The sequence below is a fragment of the Hypanus sabinus genome, chromosome 13 (assembly GCF_030144855.1).
Source record: "Hypanus sabinus isolate sHypSab1 chromosome 13, sHypSab1.hap1, whole genome shotgun sequence".
NCBI classification, from domain to species: domain Eukaryota; kingdom Metazoa; phylum Chordata; class Chondrichthyes; order Myliobatiformes; family Dasyatidae; genus Hypanus; species Hypanus sabinus.
In genome coordinates this window covers 12,958,492-12,972,675 of record NC_082718.1, presented here as the reverse complement: position 1 = coordinate 12,972,675, position 14,184 = coordinate 12,958,492, and the positions used below count along the sequence as shown (strand labels likewise).

Below are 14,184 nucleotides of genomic sequence, written 5' to 3'. Positions count from 1 at the left end.
AGAGCCTAACAATCCAAAAATTTAAAGCCCTCCCTCCTGCACTATTTTCTTTGGCATGTGTTAAACTATATTACCTTCCTACTTCAGCTCTCACGTGTATGGCATGGGTAGCAATCCTGAGATCACCACACCAAATCCTGATTTGACTTTGCACCTCATTCCCTGAACTCATTTTGCAGGGTTTCATCACCATTCTTGCCTATGTCGTTGCTGCTAATATAGACCACGTCACCGCTCCCTTTTAATCCCTCCTGCTCTATCATCTCTAAAACATGACCATGACCTCTGGCCACTCACCCTTCCCTTTCAGAATGCTGTGGGCTCAGTCCAAGACATCTCTGATCCTGGCACCTGGATGACAAAATACTATCCAGGAAACATTGTCATCCACAGCTTCTCCAGCCTGTTCCCCTAAGTATTCAATACCTGAAAAAGGATCTGGTGCTTCTCGTCACTGCTCTCATCTTCTCTTCTTTCCCTTCATCGCCAGAAACCTGATTGCTGTGGTTTTCATCTGTAGGTTGTCTCCTCAACGGTATCCAAAATGATTGAGGGGAAAGAGCTCAGTAAACCCCTCACTGACTCCCTACCTTGATGGTCATTTCAATCAGTTGGAATGTTTGATGGTTGACAGGAGCTCATCATTCCAGACAATTTACTTCTCATCTGCTGTGATGGGTTCAAACTTTTGTCGCTGAGCCATTGACTTTGCATGACCAGTCAGTAACAACTGGTGTCTTCTCATTGGCAATAATTCAGATCATCATTGAGGTGTCAGGAACTGTACAGGAGGCTTAAGCCAAAAGCAGAGAGGTAGAGAAAATTGAGCAGTAAATGATATTTTACAATTTTTAATTCCATGTCCCATTCCCATTCTGATATGTCTATCCATGGCCTCCTCTACTGTGAAGATGAAGCCACACTCAGGCTGGAGGAACAATACCTTATATTCCATCTGGGTAGCCTCCAACCTGATGGCATGAACATCGATTTCTCTAACTTCCGTTAATTCCCTTCCTCCCCTTCTTACCCCATCCCTGATTTATTTATTCCCCTTCCCATTTTTTTCTCTCTCTCTGCCCATCACTCTTTGCCTGTTCTCCATCTCCCTCTGGTGCTCCCCTCCCCTTTTCCTTGTCTCTAGGCCTCCTGTCCCATGATCCTTTCCCTTCTCCAGCTCTGTATCCCTTTTGCCAATCACCTTTCCAGCTCTTAACTTCACCCCTCCCCCTCCTGTCTTCTCCTATCATTTTGGATTTCTCCCTTCCCCCTCCTACTTTCAAATCTCTGATTATCTTTTCTTCCAGTTAGTCCTGACGAAGGGTCTCAGCCCAAAACGTTGACGGCGTTTCCTCCTATAGATGCTGCCTGGCCTGCTGCGTTCCACCAGCATTTCGTGAGTGTTGCTTGAATTTCCAGCATCTGTAGATTTCCTCATGTGCTCTATTATTCCAGTTTGGTGAAGATCTGGGCTCCTGAAATTGTTTTGAATGTGCTGTCCATCAAGGGGAGAGGGCAGCTATTTTTAATGGTGATTTTGTTGAGTTCACGCTAATCGATGCAGGGATGAAAACCCCTATTTTCCTTTCAGAGAAAGAATAATCCTGCACCAGCTGGAGTCTGAGATGGTGGAATGAAGTCATGAAGTAGAACTTTGGTGATGGAGTCATTCATGGTTTAGGTCTCCAGAGGGGAGAGATGGTGCACACGAAGAGATCTGCTGGTTCCCTCCCGCCCCCAGCCCCTTACACTTCCTGGATGGTTGAAAACATGCCACATTTCAGTGGTAAATTATATTTATTGCAAAAGGTATATTTTTAAGCCTGCTGGAAACTGAACTTACACAGCAACAACACACAACTCGGGATGCAATTCTCTTTATTATTGGAGTACAGTCACCAAAGACAATGAGAGTGGCTACAGAGAAATCAGGGCACTGAATCCAGAGCTGAAAATGATAAATGGAGTTCTGGAGTCTTCTAAATTCAACACAGTTTGTAAGAACAAACAAACCCAAAAGACTTTTCACAGGATTCATCATTCCAATACGTGTTACCTGGAAGCAGAAAGAAGAAATTTACCTGTTTGTCCACAAGAAAAAGTCTTTCAATTTCTGGAAATCGCAGATAAATGCTGGAGATACTCATTAGCTCAGGTAGCATGCGTAAAGAGAGAGAAACAGGAAGGTCATTGAAAGAAATGTTACCTCTGTTCCTTCTCCACAGAAGCTGCTTTATCTGCTGAGTACTTCTAGCATTTTCTATTTCCCTTTTAGTGTAAATGTTTCATCTGTTTGTGTCAGTATCTGTGAATTTTCCCTCATCTTGATAGTCGTGCACTCAGAGAGCAATACAGCACAGACCCTGGCTTTTCTGCCCATCTAGACCATGCTGCCCACTGCGCTTGGCTCAATTTCCTGATCTTGGCCCCTTTCCCATCCCTCCAAGTGCCTTTCTAAATATTTCTTCAATGATACTGTTATATCTCCCTCCAACATTACCCCAGGTGCCGCTTTCCTTTTACTCACATCTGCATGGAAATGTTGACCCTCAGGACCCTTTCAATCTCTTCCCATTCAAAAACTTATGTCCACCTAGTTCTGGACTTTCCTACCCTGGAGAAAGGACTGTTACCATTATTGATGCCTCTCATAAATTTTTTACACTTCTCTATTGTTTTTCATTCTCCTACATTCCAGGAAATAAAGACAGTCTGACCAACTCCTCACTATAACTCAGACTCTCTACTCCTGGCAACATCCTCATATATCTTTTTTGCATTTGATCCAGCTTGTCTTCATCTTTCCCATAACAGGGCAAGCAAGGCTGTACACAATACTCCAAGTGTGGCCTCTACAGCAAAACAGCGTATCATCTGCAAAACTCTGTACCCTGAATGATGAAAGCCAATGTCTTTTTCACCATCTGTCTCCCACTTTCAATAAATGATGCACATTCTGAGGTCCCGCTGATCCCTCACAATCACTGGTGTACTACCATTCACGGTAGATATCCTCTACTGGATTGACTTTCCCAGATGCATCAGCATACACTAATCTGTTCCGAAATAGATTTGTCACTCCTTAGCCCAACTTCAGGAACTAATCAAGATTCCATTATAATCTCTGCTAACCTTCTTCATTATCAACAACAACTAATTTAATATTATCTGTAAATTTACTAATGAAACCTTGTTCATTCTTATAAATAATGAATAATATGGGAACCAACACTAATCATTGCAGAAAACCACTTGGACAGGCTGGCATTCCAAAAAACAACCTTTAGTCATCACCCTCTTCTTCCAAAGCTTGATCCAATTTTGAATCCCCTGAACTTATCCTCCCTTTATTCCATGGGACCTGAGCTTTCAGATCAGTCTGCCATGTGGAAACTTGTCATTTTAGATTTTTCAATCTTTTTTATTGATTTTCAAATAAAGAATATACAAATCGAAAGAGGAGTTTAATAAGAAGATAATATAAAAGACATATAAACAGCAATAGTAAAAACAAAAAGCATATAATATCAAAATCAAATAGGTAATATATTATGCTGTTATATGTACAATGGTCAGAGAGAAATTACAACTCCTCATAGCAATCGTAAAAAAAAGATTGGAAATTTTATTGATAGAGAAAGAAAAACCCCAGTAACTGAACTGAAACAAAAAAAAGAGAAAGAAAAAAAAAGAAAGAAAAAGAAAGATTGGGCAGTCCAAATGAGGATTAAAAAAAAGAGAGAAAAAAAAGCACATCCTTCCAGTAATCTCCGAACCTTCACGGACAAGGATATTCTCCAAAGAGAATAAAGAAAAATAAATAAATAAAGATAAATTAAATCATGTGAAAATATTGAATAAAGGGTCACCAGACTTGTTCAAAATCAAAGAATGTATCAAATGTCTGGCTTCTAATTTTCTCCAAACTTCAACATGACATGATGGAGGAGAGCCAATAGAAAACAGTGGGTGAGTTAGGTTCTTTCCAGTATAGCAAATTAGCTCACCTAGCCAGCAAAGTTGAAAAAGCTATCACATGTTAGGCGGAAGCAGATACTTTGCTTGCTTCCTCTGGGAAAGTCCCAAAAATTGCTGTAAGTGGATTAGGTTGAACATCCATATCTATAACTTTAGATAATATTCCAAACACATCCCTCTGAAAATTATTTAAACTTACACATGACCAAAACATATGGGTTAGAGTAGCCACTTCTGTGTTACATCTGTCACAAATAGGGCATATATTAGGAAAAATATGTGCCAATTTATCTTTGGACATATGGGCCCTATGTACTATCTTAAACCGAATTAGAATATGGCGTGCACAGGTAGATGAATTAGTAACTAAATAATAAATTTTACTCCATTGGTTATCTGAGAGTGAATGTTGAAGTTCTACTTCCCAGGTGTGTTGAACCCTATCGTTAGGCAGCATGCGAGCATTCATTAACTGTTTATAAATGATAGCTATTAATTGTTTTTGAAAAGGTTTATACTGAAAAATAACATAAGCCAAATTTGAAAAGCAAACCAAGGGGTAATTTGGGAAAAAAATCATGTAAGAAATTCCTAACCTGTAAATACCTGAAAAATGTGTATTAGCAATATCATATTTATCCATTAAACAGTCATTAAACAGTCATTAAAAAGACATTAAACAGTCTTGTAAAAATAAATATAAAAAAGTTTTTATTCCCTTAATTTTCCATGTTAGAAAAACCTTATCCAAAGTTGATGGTTTAAAAAATAAATTAGAATAAATATTACTAGAAGGTAAAAAATCATTTAATTCAAAAATCTATGAAATTGAAACCAAATTTTTAAAGTATGTTAAACAATAGGGTTAAGACCGTGTTTACCTATTCTGGAAAATGAAAAGGGAAGAGGAGCTCCTAATAAAGAAGCTAATGAAAACCCCACTACTGAATTTTCCTCCAGCTGTAACCATGAAGGGCGATCTTGATCATCTATATCAAAAATCCAAAAAGTAATATAGCGAATATTAATTGCCCAATAATAAAGTCTAAAGTTTGGTAAAGCCAGTCCTCCATCTGTTTTCGATTTTTGCAATAAAAGTTTATTCACTCTAGAGCTTTTATTATTCCAAACATAAGACAGGATCAGAGAGTCTATTTGATCAAAAAATGTTTTTGGAACAAAAGAGGGAACTGCTTGAAATATATGTAAAAATTTTGGTAGAAAAACAATTTTTATAGCATTTATTCGACCTATCAATGACATCGACATAAGTGACCATTTGGAAAGCACCTGTTGAGTATATTCAACTAAAGGGAAGAAATTATACCTATATAGGTCTTTAAAATTTTTTGGAATTTTGATACCAAGGTAAGTAAAATGGTTTTTGACAATATTAAAAGGTATTTGATCATAATAATCAAAATAATTATTAATAGGAAATAATTCACTTTTATGTAAATTAAGTTTATATCCAGAAAAAGTACCAAATTCCATAAATATAGATAACATAGAAGGAATAGATTTCTTAGGATTTGAAATGTAAACTAATAATTATCCGTGCATAACAAAACTTTATGTAATTTATCCCCTCTCCTAATACCCTGCACAGAATTGGAATCCCTGAGAGCAATAGCAAGTGGTTCTAAAGCCAAATTAAATAATAATAGGCTAAGGGGACAGCTCTGATGGGTAACTCTATATAATCTAAAGTAAGGAGACTTTTGGTTATTAGTTAGAACCGCAGCTGATAACTGGGGCATGATAAATCAATTTAATCCAGGAGATAAATCCTGGACCAAAATTGAACCTCTTCAAAACCTGAAATAGATAAGGCCATTCCACCCTATCAAAGGCTTTCTCTGCATCCAAAGATATAATACATTCAGATTCTTTGGCTGAGGGGGAATGAATGATATTTAATAATCTTCAAATATTAAAATGTGAGTACCTATTTTTAATAAATCCTGTTTGATAGTTTGAGATAACATTAAGCAAAATTTTCTCAAGCCTATTTGACAGAATCTTAGAGAGGATTTTAAAATCTACATTCAGTAAAGAAATAGGTCTATAGGATACACATTCCAGTGGGTCTTTTCCTTTTTTTGGAATCAATGAAATTAATGCTTCATAAAAAGTTTTAGGAAGATTCCCAGAAGATGTAGAATTGGTGAACGTTTGATGAAGATGTGGTATAAGCATTTCATGAAAGATCTTATAAAATTCTACCGTATAACCATCAGGTCCCGGAGCTTTACCTAATTGCATAGAGGATATAGCCTTGGCTATCTCCTCTTGTTTAATAGGTGCATCTAACATATCAGCATCTTGAATCGAAATTTGAGGTATGTTTAACCTTTACAAAAAACTATTCATAGTAATATTACTATCAAAGAATTCAGATTTATAAAGATTAGAATAAAAGTCCATAAATATCTTATTAATTTCATAAGGATCTAAAGTTTCTGTTCTATCTGGTCGGCGAATTTTTAAAATCTGTCTTCTGACCATCCCAGCCTTTAAATGACCCGCTAAAAGTTTAGCAGATTTTTCCCCATGTATATAAAATAAACTTTTAGATTTAAAAATTTGCTGTTCAATGGGAAAGGTCAGAAGTAAATCTTACTGTGAATGAAGTTCGACCCTTTCTTTATATAGGTCTTCAGTAGGTTTAACTGAAAACGCTTTATCTATCTGTTTAATTTTATTAATAAGCACTGCCAATTCCGCTTTAGTTTTCTTTCTCAAGGCTGCTGAAAATAAGATTATCTGTCCCCTAACAAAAGATTTCAAGATGTCCCATATAACCAGATTTGTCATTCCTTCAGTTGTATTACATTCAAATAATATAGAAATTTGCTCCTTAATAAAATTAACAAAAGCTGGATCCTGTAATAAAACGGGGTTCAATCTCTACTGTGAGATTTTCAAAAATCTATCCAGGATCTTAAGGGTTAACTTTAAAGGCGCGTGATCTGAAAGCGCAATGATGTTATACGCACATTCAACAATGGAATTTAACAGATGTGTATCTAAAAAAAAAAGTAATCGATTCGGGAATATTTGTGATGGACGTGTGAAAAAAGGAGAAATCTTTATCATTGGGGCGTTTATATCTCCAAATATCGACAAGGCCATATTATAATAAAAAACAGTTAATACAAGCTACCGCTTTATTGGAAAGTGACGGATTAGTTGATGACCTGTCAATCACCGGATTTAAACAACAATTAAAGTCACCACCCATTATCAGTTTATATTCATTGAGATTCGGTAACTAAGAAAAAAGTTTCTTTAAAAAATCAGAATTATCTACAATAGGTGCGTATACACACACCAGAGCTACCTTTTGCTCGCGTAATAAACCAGTAACAATTAAATATCTTCCAATCAAATCAGTAGTAGTATTAAGGCGTACAAAAGGGATTTTAGGACTAAGAAATATAGAAACGCCTCTTATTTTACTATCCGACAGTGAGTGAAAAAGAGGCCCTTTCCAAAAGCGAAAAAATCTATCCCCATCCTGTTTTCATAAATGATTTTCTTGCTCAAAAATATCAGCATTAAATGTTTTTAATTTCTTAAAAATCTTTTTACACTTAATGGGATGATTGACACTGTTCCAATTCCAAGATATTATATTAACTTTATTAACATCCATGTTTAAAATTGAGTTTAATATTATATAAAAGAAATGTTACGCAAGTACAGATTAAACCAAAAGGCGCGGATACAACCAGAAGGAGTGAAGCATTTATGGAAAAGAAATCCATCAAAAGAACTGCCCAATCAAGCAAAAAACCTACACTAATAGACCCCTCCCCCCTCTCCCCACCCAATAGATAGAAAGGAAGGAATCGATAGGCTGGTCCCATGCTACTATAATGTTGTGTCTAACATAAATAAAAACATAATCAACAACGGCCATCTTAGAATCAGCTAAAGTAACTTAAAACACATATTCAAAAGAAGGAATAAATCCGAGCAAATAATGTTACAAAGAATATTCTTTCTCTTGAAAAATAAAAATAAATGAATATATGTATATAATAGACCTAAAACTATAGTATTGAAACAAATAAAAAATAAAAAGGTTAATACACAACAGGTCCTACAGGGATCACTAAAGTACAATACTATAAAGATTCCCTACAAAACAGTTATATATGTATTAATTATTAATAAGGTAAAAGAAAATTAAATCAACCACATCCCATACCAGAGATTGAAAAGGTATAACATGTACTTAACTCAAAAGCTCCATAAACAACTCATACAGCGGATACTTCAAAATTGCCTATTGAATAATCGGTGTAACTTTTAAGGTTTTTAATATACTCCCATCCCTCCTGAGGACAGTAGATTCTCAATGGTTGAGATTTTTCAGGAAAAATTATCAGCTTTGCCGGAAAGCGAAGGGAGGGATTTAAATCTAATTTATACATTTCACTCATAACTTCTCGATATTTCTTTATTTCGGCAAAGATTTCGGGAGGATAATCTTCAACTATACAAATCTGTGCTGAATTAAAGAGTAATTTCCATTTCTTTCTGGCTTCTCGAAGAATAGCTTCTTTAGTCGTGTAATAATGCAAAGAAATTACAACTGCTCGAGGACGTAATTCGGCTGAACGCCGAGAGAATGGAATTCTGTGTGCTCTGTCGATTAAGGGGCTAGTTTCGAAGGTCTCATTGAAAAGTGAATACAGCATATCTGAAAAGAATTTTAACAGATCACCAGCTTCAGTATTTTCAGGCGGTCTCAGAATACGCAGATTCCTCCGACGCCCTCTACTATCTAAATCAACCATTCTTTTCTTTGTTTTAGATAATTCCGAGGTAATTTCATTAATTTTCTTTTCCATTGAAGATATCTTCATTCCTTGATCTTTAATAGTTTGCTTGAATAAATCATGCTCACTCTCGATTCCGGTTGTAGTCTGTCGAAGTGTTTGAAGTTGAGAATCCAAGTTTTTCAGTGAGTCTTGAATCGTAGAAATAGCTTTTTTGAGCTTCCCGTTTGAATCGGTCATCTTATCAACTTTAATATTAAGCGATCCAAATTCCGACTTCATGTCTTGTATTGAAGAAAATATTCCCGCTAGTGTAACAGATTCTCCCGTTTTCTTGGTTTGTTCTGTTTGGTCTATTTCATGAAAAGTCTTGCCACTTCTTAATTCAATACCAGAACGCCTTTTTTTGGCCATTGTAATTAAGTCGTGAAATCCTTCAGTAGAAATAATAAATCCTTCAGTAGAAGTAGTAAGTCATCAGAACTAAAAGGGATCTGTTAGTGGGATATAAAATATATTAAAAGAGAAACGCCACCTATTCCATATGCTGCAAAGATGGAGAATCCTGGAATCTTGTCAAAGGCCTTGCTAAAGTCTGTACTGAAATCATGCATTGCCATAACCTCATCTACCCTACTGCTTCCCTTTTCAAAAAACTTTTCAAAATTCATCAAACATGACTTCTGATCCAGAAAGCCACGCTGATTTCTTTAGATTAGTCTCTGTATTGAAATGCTGGTAGTTGCTGCCAATCTGAATTCCCTCCAATTACTTCCCCATTTCGGATGTCAGGGTAACTGGCCTGTGGTTCCCTGACTTAGCCTTGCTACAAGACAGCTTTAGTTTATATCCTTTAACAATTCATGGCATTTGTTTTACTGGCATCCCTGTGTTCAGCTTTTTAGGCAATAGACAATAGGTGCAGGAGTAGGCCATTCGGCCCTTTGAGCCAACACCACCATTCAATGTGATCATGGCTGATCATCCACAATCAGTACCCCGTTCCTGCCTTCTCCCCATATCCCTTGACTCCACTGTCTTTAAGAGTTCTATCTAACTCTCTTGAATGCATCCAGAGAATTGGCTTCCACTGCCTTCTGAGGCAAAGCATTCCATAGATCCACAACTCTGTGGGTGAAAAAGTTTTTCCTGAACTCCATTCTAAATGGCCTACCCCTTATTTATAACTGTGGCCTCTGGTTCTGGACTCTCCCAACATTGGGAACATGTTTCCTGCTTCTAGCGCATCCAATCCCCTAATAATCTTATATGTTTCAATCAGATCCCGTCTTATCCTTTTAAGTTCCAGTGTATACAAGCCCAGTCACTCCAATATTTCAACATATGACAGTCCCACCATCCCAGGAATTAACCTCGTGAACCTACACCACATTCTCTCAATAGCAAGAATATCCTTCCTCAAATTTGGAGACCAAAACTGAACACAATACTCCAGGTGTGGTCTCACCAGGGCCCTGTACAACTGTAGAAGGACCTCTTTGCTCCTATACTCAACTCCCCTTGTTATGAAGAACAACATGCCATTAGCTTTCTTCACTGCCTGCTGTATCTGCATGCTTACTTTTAGTGACTGATGTACAAGAACACCTAGATCTCATTGTACTTCCCCTTCTCCTAACATGACATCATTCAGATAGCAATCTGCCTTCCTGTTCTTGCCATCAAAGTGGATAAGCTCACATTTATCCACATTAAACTGCATCTGCCCACTCACCCAACCTGTCTAAGTCATCCTGCATTCTCTTAACATCCTCCTCATATTTCACACTGCCACCCAACTTTGTTTCATTTGCAAATTTGCTAATGTTACTTTTCACCCCTTCATCTAAATCATTAATGCATATTATAAATAGCTGTGGTCCCAGCACTGAGCCTTGTGGTACCCCATTAGTCACTGCCTGTCATTCCAAAAAGGACCTGTTAGTCCCTACTCTTTGTTTTCTGTCTGCCAGACAATTTTCTATCCATGTTAGTACCCTACCCCCAATACCATGCGCTCTGATTTTACCTACTAATCTCCTAAATGGGACCTTATCAAAGGCTTTCTGAAAGTCCAGGTACACTACATCCACTAGCTCTACCTTGTCCATTTTCATAGTTGCATCCTCAAAAAATTCCAGAAGATTAGTCAAGCATGATTTCCCCTTCGTAAATCCATGATGACTCGAACCGATCCTGTTACTGCTATCCAAATGTGCTGCTATTTCATCTTTTATAATTGACTCCAGCATCTTCGCCACCACTGATGTCAGGCTAACTGGCCTATAATTCCCTGTTTTCTCTCTCCCTCCTTTGTTAAAAATCTGGGATAACATTAGCTACCCTCCAATCCTCAGGAACTGAATCTGAATCTATAGAACACTGGAAGATGATTACCAATGCATCCACAATTTCTCGAGTCACTTCCTTAAGTACCTTGGGATGCAGACAATCAGGCACTGGGGATTTATCAGTCTTCAGTCCCATCAGTCTACCCAACACCATTTTCTGCCTGATGTGAATTTCCTCCAGTTCCTTCTTACCCAATGTCCTCTGGCCACTATTACATCTGGGAGATTGTCTGTATCTTCCCCAGTGAAGACAGATACAAAGTACCTGTTCAACTCGGCTGCCATTTCCTTGTTCCCCAAAATAAATTCATCCATTTCTGCCTTCAAGGGCCCAACTTTGGTCTAATTATTTCCTCTTCACATCCTTAAAGAAGGTTTTACTATACTCCTTTATATTCTTGGCTCGCTTACCTTCATACCTCATCTTTTCTCCCTGTATTGCCTTTTTATTAATCTTCTGTTGCTCTTTAAAAGTTTCCCAATCCTCTGGCTTCCCTCTCATCTTTGCTATGTTATACTTCATTTTTATTTTTATTCTGTCCTTGACTTCGCCCCATGGTCGCCCCCTACTCCCCTTAGAATCTTTCTTCCTCTTTGGAATGAACTGATCCTACATCTTCTGTATTATTCCAAGAAATACCTGCCATTGTTGTTCCACTGTCATCCCTGCTAGGGTATCTTTCCAGTCAACTTTGGCCAGCTCCTCCCTCATGGCTCCATAGACTCCTTTGTTCAACTGTAATACTGACACTTCCGATTTTCCCTTGTCCCTCTCAAATTGCAGATTAAAACTTATCATATTATGGTCACTACCAATTAATGGCTCCTTTACCTCTAGATCCCTTATCAAATCCGGTTCATTACACAACACTAGATCCAGAATTGCCTTCTCCCTGGTAGGCTCCAGTACAAGCTGTTCTAAGAATCCATCTTGGAGGCACTCCACAAACTCCCTTTCTTGGGGTCCAGTACCGGCCTGATTTTCCCAGTCTACTTGCATGTTGAAATCCCCCATTACAACCTTTGTGTTACCTTTGCAACATGTTAATTTTAGCTCTTGATTCAACTTGCACCCTATATCCAGGATACTATTTGGGGGCCTGTAGATAACTCCCATTAGAGTCTTTTTGCCCTTACAATTTCTTTAGTAGCAGAGTCATAGTGTACCTTTCTCTAACTCCAAAACAAATACAAATACTTTATTGTCACCAAACAATTGATACTAAAGCGTACAATCATCACAGTGATATTTGTTTCTGCGCTTCGCACTCCCTGAAGTACAAATCGAAGTAAATATAATAAAAATGTAAATTATAAATCATAATTAGAAAATAGAAAAAGGAAAGTATGGTAATGCAAGTCAGGTCCAGGTATTTGGAAGGTACGGCCCAGATCCAGGTCAGGATCTGTTCAGCCGACTTATACATTCCTTCTGCATAGTAACATTCAGTGTATGTTCCCCCTGAACCCTCCCATATATCCTCCACTAACCACCAGGCACTCAGTCCACGTCTGCCGAGCACAGGATTCAAGGAGTTGGTCCACTCCCTCTGTCTAACAGAAGGACTGTTGAGATAACCTCCTGTTCTATACTACGATGTTAAACAAAATTACATATCATTTACTGTGATACTTACGGTAATGATGAATGTTGACACAGTGTTCTTTGTTATCTTTATTATTAGGTTCATCTGGACCAAAGTTTTTGTAACTGTACAGCAATCCATCAATCCATGTGAAATTCCCTTCCTGTGGGATATAAATCAGTGATTATTTCTGTGGGAACGCTGAGTAACCTGTCACTTAATGGTACAGGGAGGAGCTGGACCTGAGTCAGAGTGAGACCAGAATACGAGCAGACAGGACAAACAGGGCAGTGAATGAGATTTTAAATGACAGACTGTCAGGGTGAGGGAAATTTCATGGAAGTAACAGAATCCATGGAATTAAAGAAACCGGATCTGAGAGTGACAATCAGTGTGAAGGAGTAATGATAATTCTGACAACGAGCGAAAAAATAGTCACTGAGCATAAACATAAATTCTGATCTCTCAAAGAAAGATGGTGAAACAATTCAGAAAGGAGCTTAAAACACTTGCAGAGGAATGAACCCAGAATACCAACTAAACGGAAAGCAGAGGACAATAATTTGTATTATGGATCCAGATGTGTCAGTAGAAGATTAAAACAAACCCCCACCCCACCTACAGGGATCAGCCCTGATCAGGGGCACATCTGGAAAATTCACTTCCAAACCCAAAGTCAAGAGTGACTTTGAATGTGTTTGTAAGTTTAATCCATCCTTTCCTCAAAGAGGTAAGTATCCTAAACTATTACTGACCTCCAAACAGATTATTTACATTCAGTAATGTCACTTCTCACTTCAGAGAGGGCATTGATTGGGTTTGTAAGTAGATACAGAATGTTACAAGAAATTACATGTGATAGTTTCAGGAAAAATTTTGAAGAAACAGTGTGATCAGAGCCAGGTAATTCTGATAGTCACACAATTCCACTGAGTATATTTACAAGGATCATTGTCACAAGCAATCAGCATCCACCATCAAAGACTCCCACTATCCTGACCATGCTGTCCTCTCTCTACACCATTGTAAAGGTGAATCAGGTTTGAGGGTTTCGCAAGTGAGATAGAAAACACTGACTGCAAATAGGTTTATTAATCATTTGTTAAAAAATTTGACCAATTATTCATGCTCCCAATGTTACAGAAACTACAAAGTTGAATATTCAACAAGCATATTTAGTTAAAAGCATGCCCAGAGCATACCTTGCCAATGGTTATTTGCCTTAAACAAAAGTAGAGAGGCAGAGAACCTACCTCAAGTACTCTCTATATTCCCAGGATATTTGAACACAAAAGCACAAAACCCGAGGTATAGGTGCAGGAGTAGGCCATCTGGTCCATCAAGCACACCCCACCATTCAATAAGATCACAGCTGATCTGTCCGTAAACTCAGCTCCATCAACCTGACTTTTCCCTATAACGCTTAAAGCCATTACTATGTAAAAACCTATCTGTTTTTTAAATACAGGTATATTTAGT

The 14,184-nt window shown here is 37.7% G+C and overlaps 1 protein-coding gene across 1 annotated transcript in view; it reads right to left on the bottom strand.

Moving 5' to 3' along the window:
* Positions 1–1,861: 1,861 nt before the first annotated feature.
* LOC132403450 (lectin-like) overlaps positions 1,862–14,184 on the bottom strand; it is a 37,571-nt gene continuing 25,248 nt past the window's right edge. The window contains exons 5-6 of the mRNA XM_059986853.1: positions 12,757–12,868; positions 1,862–2,056 (exon numbers count right to left, since the gene is read on the bottom strand). Of these exons, the coding sequence (XP_059842836.1) occupies positions 1,986–2,056; positions 12,757–12,868 (183 nt within the window). The 3' untranslated portion in view covers positions 1,862–1,985. The remainder of the gene's footprint in view (positions 2,057–12,756; positions 12,869–14,184) is intronic.